General features: G+C 50.3%; 1 protein-coding gene across 2 annotated transcripts; it reads right to left on the bottom strand.

The window, feature by feature from the left end:
• Positions 1-5,186: 5,186 nt before the first annotated feature.
• NOCT (nocturnin) lies at positions 5,187-14,161 on the bottom strand. Of its 2 annotated transcripts, XR_015222156.1 has the most exons (4): positions 13,969-14,161; positions 8,338-8,607; positions 5,886-7,323; positions 5,187-5,595 (listed from the first exon to the last, which is right to left on the bottom strand). XR_015222156.1 is itself a non-coding variant. In XM_086611941.1 (3 exons), exons 1-3 carry the CDS (start codon positions 14,159-14,161, stop codon positions 6,488-6,490), a joined length of 1,299 nt encoding a protein of 432 aa, XP_086468067.1. In that variant the 3' UTR covers positions 5,187-6,487. The 2 variants fall into 2 exon arrangements, 1 of the variants encoding a protein (XP_086468067.1); XM_086611941.1 differs by having other exon boundaries at positions 5,187-7,323.
• Positions 14,162-19,645: the final 5,484 nt, after the last annotated feature.

The following is a 19,645-nucleotide window of genomic DNA, read 5'->3' as shown; positions in this document are numbered from 1 at the left end:
ATGGGTACATGGGTAAAGCTTGGGTGAGAACATACAGTACACAAGTTATTCCATAGTTGCGGTCCATGTGCAAGAGTTTGGTTTAAAATAGATGCGGGGTAGCTTGCCCTGTTTTCCTGGGAACCACATTGGCACTACAACAGCACATCAGCTTTTGGGTAGTCAGGTACCCAATGACACCCCCAGTTCCTAGTGAGATGCCCTGGGAAGTCTTCAGAATTAAATACTTACATTGAACTTCATTTTTTCCCTGTAACTTTTAGTACAGAAAAACGAGTTACCTCCGGAGTCCTAGCAGTAAGCCACATCCTTCCCTTTGACTGGTAAGAAATGTGGGAATAGCTCCATGCAGCCAGGCCAGCATGTGGGGAACTTCGAAAGTCTTCTGAAAAAGGGATTATTTTTCAAACCCTAAGCACGGAAGCAGAGATTAAGAACAAAGGAATGAATAAGCTGAAGCAGGTAAAAAAGCGTGGTGTAGAAGGCAGCAGTCCTTCCACGAGCAGTTAACCCAAAGAAGCAAAGGTTCTTACAGATGATCTGCGTTTCTGGCCTGGGGTAGACGACAAAGACGTCTTCACAGAAGGAAATGTAGGAGAAGGAAGAGGATTTATGTTGCCGAGTAAAAGCTGGGACAGAAAGGGAAGTAGGGGAAAGCTGGGCAGTGGGTTGACTAATTTGGTAGTCTGAGAGGTACTGATGTTCTGGGTAAGTGGAAATAGAGCATGTGAAGAGAGGCAGATGGAAGAAATTAGAGCCAGAAGACAAGAAGAGAGGAAAGTAATAGTGTTTTTAAACCCACATTTATAAATCTTTTCAGTAAGAAATCATCTTCTAAATGGCTGTTACTTGATCATATATGAGAGAGATGCTCTATCTCAGAGCATGAAATGTATATCTGTGGAGTATTTGTGGTTAAGACCTTTCCGACACCTAATTTAGATACACTGGAAGTCAAATGAGGACAAACTATCTTCGTGGAAATAGATAAGGATCTCCGGCTGATGACCTCCTCCTCCTAAGTTAGAGCCAAGACTTCATCATGTAATGGCAAAAATTAAAGGAATGAAGGCGCACATCTCTGCTACTGGTGAGCTACGCAGCTCGCAGCCGTGCTCTGAGGCGCTGCTGGTCCTGTGGGTGCTGCATCTTGCCACAGAACTGGTGATGGTCCTTTGGCTCTCTCCCCTGGCCACCCAGCCAGCAGCACAGACGCTACCGGCCACCAGAGGACATTTAACAGAAGTTCATTAAGTGCTGTGAGAATCTCAGTCTGTATGAGGATGTGCTGTAACTGAAATGGAAGGGGTGCTTAACCTGGCTTCAAACAGTGAAGCTCCTTTTTGTTAGCTTTTCCTTATATGCCTTTGTACTTCTCACTGTTTGTTTGTTTTTTCCAATTTACAATTTAGCTGTTCGCTGTACGAACCAGCTACCGTCACAGTCAGGTAGCGGTTTCAGCACAGCTCTGCAGCATTGCATTGTGTGTGTGTGGTTCCTCTGAGTTGTTCTGAGATCCAGCTGTCCTTCAGAAGTGGTGTTCAATCCAGGTATCAAGCCATGCTTCTTACAAGAGGCAGCCTCTCCCTGGAGATTTCTACAGCCACGTGTCAGAGGGGCAAGAATCCCACTGGAAGTCTTAGATCATTTTCTAGGGCTGTGCAAGCTTGCTCTTCAACACGCTGCTTTATGCCGATGTAATTAATTACTATGTGGGCGAGAAATGTTTTTACTGGTGGCGTTGGAGGATGTGAGCTCAGGACAAGGGAGCTTTGGTCAGGTTTGTAACATCTGAAATGGACAAAGGGATGCTAAAACATTGAAGAAGTTAGTATCTAGCTATAGTCTTAGACTTTCATAATCCCCTTGAAAAACTTGTTATGTTGTCCGTGTGGGAAACTGGGACTATCTTTTACATCTGAAGCTGGCGGCTCATGTAGAAGAGTCCAGGCTTAACTCATCCTTGGCAAGTAGTAACTAGATCTGTCAGTGGAATGAAACTCTAGCGTGAAGCAAACATGCTTTATACAGAAAACATTGAGACATACACAGCCATGGTATCACTGATTTTACATCTGTTAATACAAACTTTTATTTTTCAGAAAACTACTATATTGTATGTTATAGGAGGGACAGGGTAATGCTGTGTAATGCACAGGAAGAAAAAAAATCTAACTGTGAGTTGCATCTTGGAATAACAATCTGAATATCAAATTTTCTGGGTTGTAGCAAGAAAAGTTGGAAGGGCAATCCCATCCTGGAGACCACTGTTTTTGTTACTCTCTCTTGGACAAGTTCGATCCTGCTTAGCATTGAAGCGAAGAGTTCTGTGCCCTGACACAACTCAAGTGACAAAGGTAAAGCTTCCTCTTGGGATCCTCTGCTAATTGATTTCATGAGCTTTAGGACTTTGGAGAATTACATCTGCTCTGATCGAGGATCAGTGAGTCAGGGGCCGTCGAGTTGAGGAGAAAGAGGAGAGGTGCCTGAAGCCTCAAGTTTTAACTCACTGTGACACGTGCAGCAGGGATCTCAGTTATGCGTGAGGATTGTCGCAGCTAGAACGAGCCAAGTTCAGTTTCTGCCTCGTGGAGACAGTTGAAATAGCAGGTATTAAGCTTATTAAGTGATGACGATCCAAGTGACACTATCTACTTCTGATCTAATTGTTCTCTGAGAGAGTGTTTTAATTAGCTTGCAACAGCTTCTGCCTTGCAGCAAATTAAATAAGTGGGTCATTTCTCCCTGCAGCTAGCTTGAGGGTGAGGGAAAACTCTCACTGCTAAAGCTAATGCAGCTTTCATTCAAGATCAGAGCAAGGGATCTGTTGAGACCTTTTTCAGCCTTGGTGTGCTTATAAGGCAGCCAGCCACAACAAGAGCTTTGAAGACATTTCTACTGTAAGAGTCATATTGCTACATAGGGAAAAAAAAGATTAAAAACCTTCCCGTTTCTTCCTATGAAAAACATTTACTGTACTGATATTTATAGCAGGCAAAAGTATTTCAGTGCTGCAGGCCTGCTTCTTGCTGAATCAAACAAAACGAGCAATATTTCACTTAAGTTTTCCAAATGAGTCTGTCTGAAAAATACATTTTATAACAAGTACTGGAATAAAAGGGTGAAGCTGACTGGGAAGTTGCCAGTTAGTCTCTGTGTCTTGTCTAGCTTTTTAAAAATAGAGCAGAAAGGGTTCATCATAGTGCTATAGCAGGAACGTGTGATTTCCTATGATAATAGTAAGAATTGCCTTGTGATGGGGAGAGTCCCCAGCCTTTTCACAGTTGTTGCACCCTCCCCTCACCTTCAAAATTGCCCTTTAAGGACATGAAGCAGCGAACGTCTACCGTCACGTGTCCAGGGTGAAATAAGAATCCCAGCCCTTCCCACTTCCGAAGAACTCTGCACTCATGGCAGTATCATACAAATCATTGCTGGTTCCCCGCAGTTTGGTTTCTTTTGGAGGAGAATTAGTGTTGAAAGCAAGGATCTGAGTAAAACGACGTCAGAATCGCCCAGTTACCAAGTATCATCACCCTGTGAGGGTGATGGTGGGAGTTTTGTAGCTGTGATAGTTCAGCTCCTGCTAGTGAACAAAGCCTACTGTAATGGGTGCTATTCTGTGCCCTGGCAGTGGTGAAACAGCACCGAATTGACGGACACCCTCGGCGTTCCTTAGGAAAACAGAGCTGCTTATGCAAAAGTAAAATGGAAATTAAAGGCTTTTTGGTGGTGGTGAGGCTTGTTTGGTTTGGTTTGCTTTTTTTTTTTTGTTTAAATACAGCTCTAAGTACAGTATTTTCCTGGCTCTCAAATCAGGGCTTTCTGCCACAGGGGTAGTTTCTTCTAGAAACTGCCAAAAGGGTCCGAATGGAAACTCAGGCTTCTGGTGTGACTTTGTGGTAGATGAGCAGGGAGTTGACTTCTGAAAGGTACCATCTTACAGGTGTGCGTTGTCATGTTGGTTTTAGAAGTGTTTAGCTACAGCTGACTAGATACCTCTATTAATAGGCAACTGTATTTTTCTTCCTTGCAAAGACTAATTGAGGGAAGATCCGGAGAGAAGACAGCCCTGAAGGAGAAGCACTGCATCTCACCTCGAGAGTAACTGAGGGCAGCCAGGACCACAAAAGGAAGCTGTCTCAGTCTAGCTGGTATGAAATGCTTATGGCAGGGATGCTCAAAGGTCTCTCTTTCTGTGGGGCATTAAGAGCATCTCATCTCTGGCCCAGAATCTCCCCCAAGGGAGCCACCTCTTCTGGCTTCCAGGGACACAAGAAAGATTTGCTCTTTCTGAAATTTCAGCTGAAGGAGGCCCTGGCTGGTAGTAGTTGATATGCCACATCTGCCTGATAAGAGTGTTCAGTAAGGAAGTCAGGCTCCTTGGTTTGTGAAATCCTTTATGTCTGGAGAATTTCAAATCCACACTTACTAGGGGAGTCCTGCATCCCAGGCTGGTTAGCAGGGCCTCAGCTCCTCTGCTTGGAAGCAGATCATCGCCTGGATCCTGCAAGGGGCAGGAACACATGCAGAGCGTGTTACGGCTGTGCAACACAGCACTTCATTCATTTGCCTGAAAGGGAGTGTGTTTGTGTGGGAATTTGGGACTTCTGTTTGCCAGACACTGTTATTTCACTTACCAGCAACACAAGTACCATAATTTATGGGCTGTGTAAAGCACACACCTGTGGCATTTCTTGCTCTTCAGATGACCTTTTAAAAGAAAGGGACAAATCCAGTTGCCTGTTGTGAGGAGCCAGCTCTGCAGGGCGTGCTTAGCAGCCCTCCGGGAGGAATACTTGCACCCTGCTTTGCAGCACTGGCCAGGTCTGTAGCTCCACCCAACTGTCATGAAGAGTAATATTTACAGTAGTATAGAGTCCAGGCTTCATCTTTAGCTAGGAGAGAGAGCAGCTTAACGTGGCTAAAAGTAACTCCCTTCCCCCTACAGACTTGCTGGGGAATTTGGGCATTTCAAGTTTGAGGAAGAGCACTTGCCGTGAAAGCAAAGCAGCCGTGCCAGCTTGGGAGATGAGGACTGCAGGGTCAGGAGAAAGAGGTCTGGAATGGGTAGCATCACCAGTAACTTGAAACTCAAACAGTTGCTAGTTGAAGCAGATCACCTACTTCTGACACAGAAAGGAAAAAGATGGCAGCGGAGACATTACTTTTTTTTTCCCCAAAGACTTTTATTAATAAAACACCTGGCACATTTAAGAGTTACTGTGGGCCTTACCTTACATGGAAGTACTGCTTTATTTGCTCTGCCTCATCCTTCCCAACTATCTAAATGTCAGCTCAACTCTGGCTGTTGTCTCTCTTCCCTCTCTCTCCCTACCTCATTTTCTGGCATAGTGGCATATTTACAATTCATATATGCAATACTTATGTCATACCAATGAGCACCACTCCATGCACACGAGTCACTATACCAAGAGCACTGTTGTAGCCTAGGTGCTTAGCCAGGCTTCCCCTGGACCACAAAAAAGGCTCCTGAACACTGTTTCTGTGTGATTTCAAGTCAGATACAGGATCACCAACTTCTGTCAATAAATAAATTTTTTCTTCTAACGGGTTCCAGTGTAGCTGTAGATTCTGAAGATAAATAAAAGAAAGTCTTTCAACATGAAGATTGGCCCTTTACTGAAACAGCAAGATTGACAAAACTACAAATTTAAACCATTAAGAAAAGTAATACTTGAAGCAGAGAAGGAAATACTCCCTGGTTAGGTGTGTCCTTTGGAGGGAAGCATGGAAGAGACATAGGTGAACAGTCACTGTGTATACGTTCCTAAGGCTGTATGTGTGTAATGGACACATGCACATTTCATCTGGAAAAGTGAGGATATTACTGTATGTGGAGTAGTTAGCCTCTCTTTCCTCACCTGCTCTTGCTGGAGGGGGCCTTCCTCACACTGCGCTGCTATCCATTCGCTTTTAATGAAACTGTCATCTTGAGTCATTTAAAAATGTTTGAGCTTAGATTTGTTCATGTCTAAACAGCATTAAACTTTTGTATTGCAACAGAAGAAGATTTCTAAGAGAATCTCACGGAGTAGTCGAGCCTCGGTCCCTTTGGTACTTGCTCAAGCTTAATGTGAAATAAATAAAACAAGCATGCTGTCAGGGCAAGTTGTTTTACAAACACAGGTGTTTTGATTTAAATACTAAGGCCTCCACATTCATTAGAGGATTAAATCCTTAAACACAGGGGTTAATGAAAGAATAAAGCTCATTTGCCTTCCACTTTTCAAACTCTGACATGGCAAGAACACCGCGACGAGAACACTGGCTCCTTTCTGCCTCCCTCGGAGGCCCCAGACTAACGAGCGCTGAATGGCAAGCATAACTCCAAACAAGTGCCCAAAATAATGTTTAGTCAACAGTATTTCCTCATCCTTCAACAGCTTCCAGCTTCAAAAGTTTTCTCTAAAATAAAAGAGTGGGTGAGTTAAGACACTGCAATACCGGGTGGCATTCCAACACATTACAGCAGTCTGTCGGGGTCTTGATTAAAGCTAAAGTCACACACCAGAGACAGGTGATCAGAAGGGTAATTGAATGATGGCAGCCTGTTGGGCCCGATTTGCTCCTCAGTCAGCAAGCCCAGGGCTGAGTTCACATTCAAAGCATGCTGGGAGTACCAGATATAATCCAGTGTGTGCCGGCACTCTCCCGAGGGCCGGATCTTCCAGGTGGTGTAGGGGGGCTCTGACTGCCCGTCGGGGCTCAGCAGCTTATACGCACTGTTTAAGTTGAGGCTGGAGTTGGAAAATTCTCTGTAGACCTCCTCCGTTGGCTCTGCATTGAAGTCTCCGCAGATGATCAGCGGGATCTTGGCACCTTGGGTAATGCTCTTCAGGTTCTGCAGGAGATCGCAGCCTTGTGCGGACCGAAACCTCTCCCAGCCAGTGCGAGCTTTCAGGTGAGTGACGGCAATGCAGAACAGTCTTCCAGTTTCGTTGCACTTCAGCGTCTGAGCTATGGCCACTTGGTTGGTCTTCAGCTTCATGGCGGTGAGCCGGATGTTAGCGCTGTTGATGAGCTCAAAGCGGTCTTTGAGGAAAAACAAGGCGCAGCCATCCGGCCCGTTGTTCTGCTCCACATCCAGGCACGGGGACCACGGCTTCGGGAAGAAAGTACACTGGTAGCCGAGTCGGCTGAGGAGCGGCTCAAAGGTGTCAAAGTAGTGGTCGACTTCTTGCAGGCACAAGATGTCAGGCGTGTAGGCCAGGATTTCCTCCAGGATGAGGCATTTCCTCTCCTCCCATTTCAGAGCTTCCAGGGGGCACTGAACGAAGTTGTCTTTGCCTTCTCCGAGAGCTGAAAGTAGCAGGGAGGGGGAGAGAAAAAAAATAAGGAAGTTACCGATAGCTCAAACGGGCTGTTTTCCGCAAGGCTCCGCTCTTGCAGCAGCCAGTGGGTGCTTGCAGCTCCGCACGGGAGCAGGCTGTCTGTCACAGTGCTGGAGGTTAGACGGGGAAGCGACGTGAGGCTTTTGCAACACTTTTTCTCTGTAAGATGCGTGTACATCAGTTTACATGCAGGTGATGGGGTTTCCAGGAGCAGCTGCTGACTTTAAGGGTGCCAGGCTTGCCAATGGGTATGAGAACCCCTTCTCACAACGCTCAAGTCTCTCCAAAAATAAATTTAAGTTCCCTTTACAAATACAAGTTAGACTAAAGGCTTATTCCCCCTCTTCCCAAAAGTCACTACTCTGTGGCAAGTGCTTCCACACGTGGCTGCCACAGCTTAAGCCTAAGGAAAAATGCAGTGGTATAGGAGTGACTTAACTGCACAACGTTAAGGCAGTCCTTGCGTGGGGCATTTCCCACCCAAAAAGATTTTAGGATGAGGCTGGTGCATAACTCAACTTACGGTCTGAGAAAAAAAATCCGTTAAAATTATTTTGAAGAATTAAGAATTCCCGTAACAGATCTGAATCCCTGAATAGCTGACTAATTGGAAAACCACAGAGAAGCTTTACAAAGAATAAAACTTAGGGAAGGATGAGTCGCTTTAGGGGGTTAGTAACTATCTAAAAGTGGTGGGTTACAGCTTTTTGAATGTACTGTGTTCAGTTAAGACAGGCGTTCAGAGCTACCTTTGGCATCACAGTCACAAGGAGATATCTTTTTTCCTTTCCTATAGAACGGAAGGCAAAGCGCTATTTCAAGTGCCAAAAAACTCCCCCCAGCCCTCAGTCAGCTGTGCCTCACGTAATTCACCTCCCTCCCTTCGCTCTGCCAATCCCAGGCATGCCTAACTAGGTACACACAGCTGCCTTTAAAGGTTTTCATCTCAAGGTCACGCCTCCAGCTTAGAAGCAGCTCCTACCTTGGGCGAGGATGTTCCACTGCATGACCCGAATGGGGCGGTGGTTACTGGCAGCGTTTTTCTTCAGGTCCACGAAGTTCCTCTGAAACCGGGGTGGCCGTTTCTGCAAAACGATCTGACATTCCTCCAGCAAATCCTTGGGGTCTATAGGATCCAGCCGTGCCGAGTCCGCCTGCTCCAGGCAGTCCTGGTGCTGAGACACGGCACTGCTGCTCAGCGTCTTGGCAAGCGCGCTGTAGAGTCGGCTGGTGCTGTTTCCCATGGAACACACTGGAAAGGAAAAAAACGGTGTTAGATAGAGATTCCCACCCTGACTTTTCCCAGCACTCAGGTGCCTTACAGATAACCTTGTTACAGCGCCAGCAATTTGTGGTTTGTGCAGGAGCCTGTTCCTGACTCTGAGATAAAATTAGAAGGACGCAGAGATAGGGTTAGTTCTGTCCACGGTCTCGACGTGTTTTGCTTATTATCAGGGGCTGCTAAGCTGCAGCACGTGAACTGTCTTGTTTAAGACATCGTGCAGGTGTCTTCTAAGGGAAGAAAGGAGTCTTCCATCCAGAATAGCAGCGCTAAGATTAACTTCTGCATGTGTTGTAGGAAACATGGAGACGACACTGCACAGCCTGGTACCCTGTGCCTATCCAGGATGCTGCCGGGCTGTGGGCCTCCTGCCTGCAGAGCAGCAAGCAGGGTGACTCGTTCCCTCAGGTTAGTACTTAACAGGAATCTCTGATCAGCGCTTCATTTGCCCCAAAAGCAGCAACTTTTCCACGAGTGCGGAGCAGCCAGATGCTTCTGCTGGCTTAGACCTTGGGAGGGGGAATGGAGAAGGGAGTTTCTCCAGCTCCCCTTCATGCCCCCACACTCCTTCCCCCCACCTCCTTTCTCCTTTCGACTCCTTGCTCCTTTGCACTGCCCCAGCTCAGCAGCTTCCAGCACACCCCACAGTCCTCCCTGGGCCCCACCAACCTCCTGCTCCTTTGGCCATTTTAAGCACATCCTGCAGATAAGCAGCTGTCCCTCAGCTTTCCCTGTTAATGCCTGCTAGCCGTTGCCCCCCCCCATCCCACATAGGGCCACAGCAGAGGGGTGTGTGCGTCCCTCCACTCTGTTTTGCCCTTTGGCTTATGTGCAGGAGGTGGCTGCAGCCCTTTTCTTCGCAGGGGTCGAGCAGCAGAGCTGTCCTCAGACAGCAGCCCTCGCAACTACTGTGATACCAAATAACCACCCCCTCCCACTTCACAAGAGCACAGGGGACTGTTAGTGTAAAGGGCTGGGATTCAGGGTAGCTGTGGAGGAGTTTGCAGAGTTCAGGATATTCCTGCACATCTCCGCAGCAAGTCCTCAGCACAGCTGTGTGTGCCCCGAGATCTCTTCCAACATTTCCTCAGGGGGAGGGTTTTGCTCTGAAGTGCCACCCTTGCCCCAACACATGGCAGGTACCTGAAAGGCATCTGTGTGTGCACTTCTTTGCAGTCTGCCTGAGCAGTGTGCCTGGACACTTGGTTTCCCTTCCAACACGGGCAGGAAAAGCAGCGCTTACACGACAGCAACTTGCACAAGAGGCCACGCCGACAGAGTTTCGTTGTTTTCTCAACTTATTTACTCTGAACGCATTTTGCAAAGGTAATCTTGAGCAAAGGAATTTGTGTGTTGCACTGCTGTTGGCCCACAGCACTTTTTAAGTAAGTTTATTTGTACCTTTGAGTTACTTAAAAATGGAAGAAACTTGTCATCTCGCGCTCACGTATTGTGGCAGATTTGGGGTTCAGCCTTCGCTAGCCTGAAGAGCAGCATTGCCGATTGTAAGAGCTGGTGACAGACATATGACAGTGACAGACCTGGCTAGAGGGGAAGACAGGAAGATGGAAGCTCTAACAGCTCAAAAAACATACTTCGGAGGAGCAAAAGAGAAAAGAAAGACCCTGCAGCAGAAGCCTCGTGTCCTTGTCCTAGGGAAAATGGGTACTTTTAAAGACACTAAAAAATGCTTGCTTCAGTGTATGTTTCCTATGTGTAAGCTGGTGGAACAGTGCCTGTGAACAGTTTTAAGAAAGTCATAAATTGAGAATTTAAATCAGATGTAAGATGCCTCTCCACACCTCCACCCTGTTAGTTAAAGCACCAGGAGTTCCTCAAACCCAGATGTGAGCTCACAAGCAGGAATGTCTGGAGGAACTGTGTTTAGGGATTTCAGCCTTTCCTAGTTTGCGATTCTTGTCAAGAAGCCAAGTACTGGTCAAGTAGAAAAAATGCCATTTAATAGCAAGGGAAGCAGGCCCAAACACGAAATCCCTAAGCAGGACCCTGACACAGCTGTGAGGGGATGGAAGCACGCTCTGTACTGGTTACAGAAGGGTCCAGCTTGCACGCTAGCAGAGCTGCCAGGCAGCCATGCAGAAACCCAAAGAAATCAATAAAGCTTCCATTAAAAGCTCCACAGGGAGCTCCTTGTCTATTTTTGAGGTAGATACAACCCATAGTTAAGTGCTGCAACTGGAGAGGAGTACACGGTGCTTTCTGCTACCTCAGAGATGCTGTCAGCAGCCGAGTACAGCCATGAGCCCTACACCCCACACAGCTCTGCCCCAAAACACACACCCCTACCCTGCCCTTCCCTCCCAATGCAGCACTAGCCAGGCAGCAGGAAGCCCATGCAAAGGCAGCACCTTCTGCACAGCCCCTGCCATGCCATGGATGAACATGGCTCCTGCAGGGCTCTCCAAAGGAATAACAAGCTCCAAGAAGCCATTAGCAAGAGCCTAGGCTGCTCATGGCTTAACCTGCATCAGAGGGAGAAGGTTGAAAGGGACAAGCTAGCACCAGGGACAAGTTAGGTGCAGTGCCTCTGGAGCCAAAAGCCTACACCAAAGCTCGGAGAAGCTTACACCTGTTACAGCAGGATGAAGTCTTAAGTCCGGTCATGCACCTGCTGAGCTGCAAATGAAGCCCAAGTATTGTCTAAATGTCCTCATCCCTGAGGTCACAGGTTATCCAGCTCTTTATGGGGAGTAAGGCATAGCCCAACCTGCACAGGGCATGCTACAGCATGAATCTGACAGCTTTTAAAGTCAGTAGTGTCTCAGGAAGGAAGAAGAGCTTCTCTCTTCTGTTGAGAGCCCAGGGAAGGCTGAGAGAATGAAGACCCTGGCTGTAAATCAAACGCTTTCAGGCCTGTTGTAGGTGGCTTGGGAGTCCTTGGCTGAAGGGGGAACTCCTGCGGGAAGACTCCAGCTTAAGATGACTGATGAACTGTACAAGTTCTTTGTCCCCAAAGTGCTGAAACTGTCACAGCACGGACTTGATCGTTCTGCAGAACAGCAGTTAGGCCTGAACATTGAAACTCCACACCCAAAATCCATTTGTTATATTTGCAATGCTTAACACGCCCGCTGCAGTGAGGCGAGTACAAGGTCACCGTTCCGAGATTCTTATGGTCCAAGTTAAGTGACCTGTAACTTGCAGGGATAACATCTGCTGCCAGCACTGTGACGCCGTGGTGCTGGTGTACGCAGAGAAACAAGGGGACTCCTGAGCTTGCACTTTAGCAGCAGGTGGTGAACATGGAAGCAATTCTCTTGGTGCGATGTTGCAAGAGGGAACACCAGCTCAGCAATTACCATTCAAGGTGCTTAAAAAAAAAAAAAAAAGCCTTCCTCTGGGCAAGGGTGGTGCCCAGAGGGGAATAATTTAAACTTCTCATTAATGTTCAGAAGAACATGGTGAAAAGTTCAAGGTTTCTTGTGTCATCCAGCAATAGCACAGAAGAGATGAACTTCCAGGATCTCGGGTAACAAGCAGTCACAGACTTTATTTTAAGGACTTTGCTTCGAAGACAAAGGCTGCAGTGTGCAGGCAGACCAGAGGGCTGCAGAGGGGTGTCACAGCCAAGGCCCTTTCCTTCTGGGCAAGGTGAACAGCATTCTGGTTTCCCCTTCACCTCCTACCTCCCAGCACTGCTCTTAGCTGAGAGCCTCCACCTTGTCCACAACAACGGCTCCACCACACGTGCAGCCTGGTCTGTCTGAGGCTGCATCAGCCTCCACAGCCAGCAGTGGCCGGAGATGCCCTCCCTGCAACCCCAGTTCTAGAAGAAACTTGGCAGATGCCATCCCCACGTGACAAACCCTATGCTACAGAGTATCATACTACACCTATAGCCTTGTTTGGGCCAGCAATGGGACTGCAGCCCTGGGCCACCCACATTCAAAGTGGTGGTTGCTGCTACTTGGAGATGGAGTCCTGATTTTGGCACCTAGGCTAGACACAGGGGAGTCAGGACCCTCATACAGAGATTCAGAGAGCTCATCACAGCAAGGGAGGTGCTGCCGAGTCAGCTGGCAACACCAGAAACTGGAGGGAGCCTCAAATCCTGCCCCGAGTAATACATGGAATCAGTACTTGGCACAAGCTCTGGAAAACCATTTCCTCATGAGCGCTCTAATGATGAGCTCGACTCCACCAGCTGCCAGCTCGCAGGCACATATGCTTCTCTTCCCTGTAGCTCCACAAAGCTTCAATCCTGCTGTTTGGCATCCTGGCCTGGCTTCAACAGGAGGAACGGGAGTGTCTTGCCCCAGCCTGGCTCGTAGACCCCTCCTGTAACAGCACCAACAGGGAACAAACACACTTCACCCCAATCCCAGCCAAGGACAGTAGGGAAAATCAGATCTCCTGCATGCCAGGTAAGTAACACAGCCTCAGGTACTGCAGAAAGGGTGTTGGACATATCCCCTCTCCCAAAACCCTGGGGAAAGGTGGCCGCTGCCCCAGCTTTCACCAGGAGCCTCTCCTCCGGGTGTGCGTTTCTAGGCTCTGCCAGCAGCACACTGCTTGTCGGCAGACGCAGCTGAAGGCTGAGCCAGACCCGCAGAGGCCCGGTGGGTGCATCGCCACCCCGCTCCAAGCCTCACCACAAGGCAGCAAGGAGGGAGCGTGGCACATGCCACGGCGCAGTCCTCACGGGGACCCCAGGCACAGCGGGCACCCGAGGACAGGCGGCACCTTGAACGCTTTCCAAGTCTCCTTATGGGAAGGAAGAACGGGGCGTAATCATCGATTCCCAACCGGTACGGCCAAGTAGAAACCTGACGGCTTAGCATCACCGCCTTCGCCTGCCCGAGGGTAACCGGGGCACTTCCCACACGCTGTCTCTGGTGGAAAAAAAACCCACTGTGCGTCACGTACCTCCTACACGAGGCGCAACGCTGGGAGAGGGCGGCCCGGCGGGGCGACAGCGCGGTTCTGACAGCGGCAGGGACACCGTGACTCGTTTGGGCACTGGAAGTGTCACCCCGCCAGTGCCCGGTGCGCTCCCGGCAGCCGGCCGGCGTTCAGGCACACCGAGCCCCGGCCCCAACCCGCCGGCAGCGCCTGCAGCCGCGGTTACTGCCGTGACATTCCAGGGTTTTTGGGGAAAGGCGTGTTGTGGATGAACACGTACACACGCTGCTCCGCTCCGGGGTGAGCCGGGGACAAGAACCCCGGTGCTCCGGTTCCGACTGCGGCCTGGCTGATAGGAGCGAGCGCTCCCGGAGCCTCCCGGCTCTAACCCCGCCCGGCACCGCCCCGCGGTTCCCGCAGCCGCTTCCCCGGCGGCCTCGCTACCCGCCCCCTCCTCCCGGTACCCACCTGTGCGGGGCGGCGGCGCCCCCGGGGCGGGCGGGCCGCCCGCCGCTGCTACCCGCGGGGCGGCGGGACCGAGGGGCGGCGGGGGAGCGCGGGGCCGCAGCGGCGGCGGCGGGAGAGAGGCCGAGGCGGCGGCGGGGGCGCAGCAGAGGGCGGGCAGCGCCGAGCAGAGGCAGCGCGCGGGGCTCTGGTACATGCTCCCGGCGGGGCGGGCGGCGCGAGACGGGGCGGCACGGCGCGAGACGAACCGAACGGCGGCTCCTGCGCGCGCCCCGCGGCGGCGCTTATAGAGGCGGCGGCGGCGGCGCCCCGCGCGGCCGGTACATCCGGCACGTACCACCCGCACTCGGGGAGGGGGGTGGCGGGGGCGCACACGCACGCACATACATACCGCGGGCGCCGCCGCCCGCACCGAGCCCGCCCGCCGGGACCGGCGGGGCCGTGTCTGCCGCGGTCGTTCCGCGCCTCTTGCTGCCGCGGGCTGGGTCGCTGCGCCTGGGGTGGGGGGGGCCCGCGTCCCACGGCCGCACATCCCCGCCGCTCCCCCTCCGCCGCCGTGGAGTGGTCTCAGCCGGCGGAGGTTTTCCGCTGGTGACGTCAGGGAAGGGAGCGTTCTGTTCCCACGGACGTCATCGCGCGGGGGTCGGTGGCCCCGTGGCCTCCGCCCACCGCCCGGGTTGGCTTGGGCTGGCGTGGCCGTGGGGGGGAACGGGGAGCGGCGCGCCCCCGCGCGCGGGGCTCCCGTTCGCCGCCGGGCGAGGCGAGCGCGCGGACGCGCCGTGTTGCGTCAGGCGGGAGCGCGGATGCGGTGCCGCGCCTTCCGCGCCCGCGCACCGCTCTCTCCGCGTCTTTTTCCGCATCCCCAAGAACCGCGGGACGGGAAGGAGGTCCCCCCGGCGTGGCTGTCCCACGCGTGGAGGCTGCGAGGCGCTCGGTGGGGGGTGATGGTGGGACCGTGGCTGGTGCTGGTGAAAAACGTGACTTTTTTCTGAAATGTTGCAGGAGTAATGGATTTAAACTGAAAGAGGGGAGATTCAGATTAGGGATAAGGAAGAAATTCTTCCCTCTGAGGGTGGTGAGGCACTGGAACAGGTTGCCCAGAGAAGTTGTGGATGCCCCATCCCTGGAAGTGTTCAAGGCCAGGTTGGATGAGGCTTTGGTCAACCTGATCTACAGGAACGTGCCCCTGCCCATGGCAGGGAGGTCAGAACTAGATGCTTTTTAAGGTCCCTTCCAACCCAAACCATTCTGTGATTCCATGATTTTATGCGTTTGACAAAATACAGAGGTCACTTGTGGGAGGTGGAGGCCTTTTCTGTGAGATGCTGTTACGGGAGCCAGGCCAGGCAGGCAGCGTGGTGTTAGACCCGAGTCTGCTTAGAACATCCTCGCTCACCTCTTTTCCTCGGGCTTTTCCTCCCTGAGAGGACCGGGATCAGGGCACAAGTGCCACTCCTTGCCTTTTGGCGTTTCGTTACCACTGTCAGAGTGTTTTTTCCCAGCTGGCTGCTTGCTTGGCTCAGGGCAGTTGCAACCAGCCTCTAGAGGCAAGAGGCAGGGAGAGGAGTCGTCTCAGCTTGGGAGAGGCAGGTCGGGCTCCACCAGACCAGAAGTCGAGTTTTGGAGAGGTTCCTCGCTCTTAGCCGTTGTGCCGTCAGGATGAATGACTTGTGGGCTGCCTTGATGGATCATGTGCAGCCTCTTTATCAGCCGCCGGCGAAGGAGATTTCACAGCCCCTCAGAGCTCCTGGAAAGCTGTAGCTTCGTTGGTTGTTGGGTGCGCGTGCCGGCACGCCTCAGGGTACATGGGAAAGGGAGTTTTCACGTCTTGGGGGACTAAACTGGCCTTCTGGGGCTGGAAGCAAATGCCAGGTGTCATCAGAAAGGTGGGATTCCTCTTTTCTGGTGGGCTGGTGCTCTGGTATGATGGGAGCTCGCTCTGACTTTTTAGGGCAACGGAGATGCTTATCTTTCCTAAGCGTAACAGCCTACGCTGCATTCCCCAGCACAGGATGGGGATTGCGTCTTGTCTTGGCTCTGGAGGACATGAAGAGCGGTTGATCAGTTCCCTTATTCTGGCAGCCTTTAATCTACTTGAAGACTGTTTGTCATGGGCCCCTTGGTCTTTCTTTTTTTCTCCCTCGAAAAAAGAAACTTATTTGCTTCAGATAATGTCTTCTAAATCTTTTTTCTTATTGCTTTCTGCTTGAGCCTCTCCTTGCCCGCCTCAGCCCAGAAGCGAGGTTTTGGAAGGTACCTGCTAGGGGTTCAGAGATGGCTTGAGAGAATTTCTAGAGCTTTCTGGGATGACAGAGGTATCCATTAGCTCTCTTTCTGCCCATCCTCTACTTCCTTTGCATCCCGGCTTCAGACTTTTCTGTGTCTGCCTCTCATTTCTAGAGCTGTTTTTGACACCTTGTCCCATTTCGATGCTTTGAACCCTCTTGGCTCTGACTGATTTCGGTTATGAGCTGCCCTGATTTCATCCCTGAAGGCTTGTGCTGATCTGGTATTCCCAGCTGTAGTTTTTTATAAATATGCATGTAAAATATCTGTCTCTCTTTGTTCCTCATTTGCTTGTTGATTGTCAAAGCGTGGATGCTGGTAGCCTCACAGGCCCTCTGCTGACAGTGTTTTTCTCTCTATACTGCTTTTCTACTAAAAAAGAGAGGGAGCTGGAGTGTGTATAGAGCCGCTGCAATTTCAAAGGTGGGTCCTAGAGCTAGGTGCTTAAACTTAGCCTGGATGTGGGAAGGCTCATCGACCCCTCGCTAAGCAAAATATTGGATACTCTAATGATGAAATGATTTAAAATGAAGATAACTAAAGAACAAGAAAGATAATTAAACAACATTTTAAAGTAAACCTACTAACTTCTTCAGGTTTGTTTTCTGTGAAATGAAGCAGTCCTGCTGCCCGCCCTTGACGGAGACCTGCCGGCACTGGGAGTGCAGGGGTGGGGGTGGCCGGAGAGCTGTGGAGGGAAGGGCTGGAGCTCGGCTTTCTCTGCTTTCCGACACTGTGACTGCTCCTTGCAGATCTCTCAGCTCTGGTTCATATCCTTTCCGCTTGGGATCTTCATGGCAGAGACAGAGGCTTGGTTGCCATGCAAAACTGTGAGCCCTGGTTCCTTGCTGACCGGACTTGGTGCCTGACTGGGCTTATCTGCTCTCCAGCCTGGGCACCCTTATCAAAAGGGCAAACTTGTGACAAAGAGTTTATTTCCATGCCTTGTGTGTGATGATTTGTAACCAGCTTTTTTTTTTTTTCTTTCCCTTTTCTAGAAGGCCACATGCTTCTGGAAGGAAAGAGTGGTCGGTGATCCAAGTAATCCATGAGCTAGCCTAATGGCCCCACCTTTTCTGGCAGGATTTGGCAAAGAAAATAGGTAACAGCAGTGGCCTTAGGGATAGGTAACCCAGGTTTTGTTGCATTATCTGCCACAACACTGCTGACAGATGACAGACTGGGTTACAGGGAAGCTGCTGGCTGACTTTGTGGTCCTGCTCAGGAGATGAGGCAGCTGGGCTCGTTTCTCAGCTCCCTGTCCTTGGCTCTTGTCAGGCAGTGGCTGACATTTAGGTGCATCTTAGCCTAATGGCTCTTCATTCTGCTTCTCCTGCCCCATGGGAAAACCCTTTGCTCTCAGAGCTGGCTCCTCGTTCTCCCTGTCACCACCCCCTACCTCCTGCTCTGGCAGTTTTCGTGGAGTTGCTCAGTGCCCAGAGACCTCAGTGGTCGTTAAGTAACTAGTGACTGGGAGCTATGATATGCTTTTTATTCAGTTTATTACTGTGATGACTCGAGTAGCTGGGTTTAGGCCAAACCACCTCCTCCTGTGATCTGTGAGGAGGAGGAAGGAGAGGTTTCCTGCTCCCTGCTGTAAAGAATGTGCTTGTCTGCGCTGTTTTGGGTGTTGGCTTTCCTAAGCTGTGTGTGATCAAGCCTGCGTGACAATGGTGAAGGTGTTTTTGAAAGAAACAAAAGTTACTGATGATGCATGAAGCTGTTGTTCCACACCTACCGCCTTGTTCCTGGGATTTGGGAAGAGTGGTGATTTAGCTCCAAAATGTGAATCAGTGTTTGGTTGGCGTCTGTAGGAGTGATTCAAAAGTCCTAATAGCCTGCCATGGAAAATAAAATCCCTCTGAAAATACACAAAAGATATAATTAATTTTAGGTGCATGTGACTTAGAGAAAAGAGAGAAGTAAGTTTCTTCGGAAAGTGATCTCAGATATCCCGTGCACATCTGGCTGGTGTTTCCACTAGCTGGGAACGGTGAGCAAAGGGAGAAAAGAGATCCGGTCCAGAGATTGCATAGACTGTGAGAAATGCTTTTTTTCTTAACTTTTGGACCTGTTCTTACCCTGGAGATGCTGGTGCTTCAAACATCTTGGTTAGTGGACAGACCGTTAATCCTTTTCCGATGCAGTGTAAATCCCAGGCCCAGCAGAACTATGTTACTTAATAAAAATACACATATGACTTATGTTTTTCCAGCATGTAGTAAACCCACTGATTTCCACAAACTCTGCTTCCTTGGCATTAATAACGAGTTGAGGATAATGATCCTTCCATCGCCTGGGTCAGGCAGCTACTCCCAACCGGTCATCCCTATGTCAAGAAAGCTGCTTGAAAACTGCTGCCGGTGTTTTCAGCTTGAAAAAGTGCGATCTGAAAGTAAACTGATCCTTGGAGGGGGATGGACAGTAATCACTCAAATATCACAGTGGATTAACAGCGGAAAAAAAACCTGTGGCAGTTTGCGTGGCGCGGGTGGCTGCGAGCGCAGTGGTTTCTAACATCGTGGTGCATCCCAGCACCTTCTTGTTTCTCCCGTGAGCGAAGCCGTCGCGTGGGGTGGTGGCTGCTGGCTGCTTTCCTGTGGGATGCCTATTCCTCTCGGGATGCTTTTTTGCCCTGCTATGCCCCCAGGAACCCTTCACTTTCCCACCATCACCCTGCTGTGGGGCGTCCCCCCTCTCCTCCATGCTTCCCCTTGGTTTTGGGCACCTGGGAAGAAGCTGGGAGCCAGGACTTCGTGGCAGACATGGGGGTCTTGGTGGGTTTGAGGGAGACTGTCTCGAAACAGGTTCACCTGAGGTGGCAGCTGGGCAGAGGATGGATGTTTAAAACAGGCAGCATTGCCATAGATAGCTGGGATAGCTTTCCAAAGCGCTCAGCTCTGGTTTCTCAAGCGTTTCGGTGACTAAAGCGTCTCAGAAAGTGGAGCTTTGCCACTTTAACCCAATATCTGTCTCCCTGAGAAATGAGTAGCAATAAGTCTGGGCAGCAGATGGTAAAGTCTTCCACGCAGCTAAGGAGGAGAGAGGGAATGATGGTGACACCTCTGACATCTCGTTAAATAAACACACATGTCACTTCTTCTCAGATATGAATATACACTGCAGTGTAGGTGACTGAATTATGTACATGTCTGCCTGTTGAGTCAAAATTTCCAAGATTTCTACATGCAGCAGCCAGCCTTTGGCTTGACTTGCTCCGTAACTCTCTGAATTTTCTTTCTGAAACTGAATATTTTTTGGAATAATTATTTATGCTCCAGAGACCTGCTACCTGTCTTCTTGGGGGCAAAGTCATTTTAATTTCCTTTTATGATGGTAGTGATGTTGCAGGGAGTTGGTGTGTGGATAGCTCTCCTTAGAGCCGCTGCAGCCA

The sequence above is a fragment of the Tauraco erythrolophus genome, chromosome 5 (genome assembly GCF_009769465.1).
Source record: "Tauraco erythrolophus isolate bTauEry1 chromosome 5, bTauEry1.pri, whole genome shotgun sequence".
Lineage (NCBI taxonomy): Eukaryota > Metazoa > Chordata > Aves > Musophagiformes > Musophagidae > Tauraco > Tauraco erythrolophus.
Note: the sequence above shows the minus strand (reverse complement) of the source record. Positions and strands in the feature narration are given on the sequence as shown.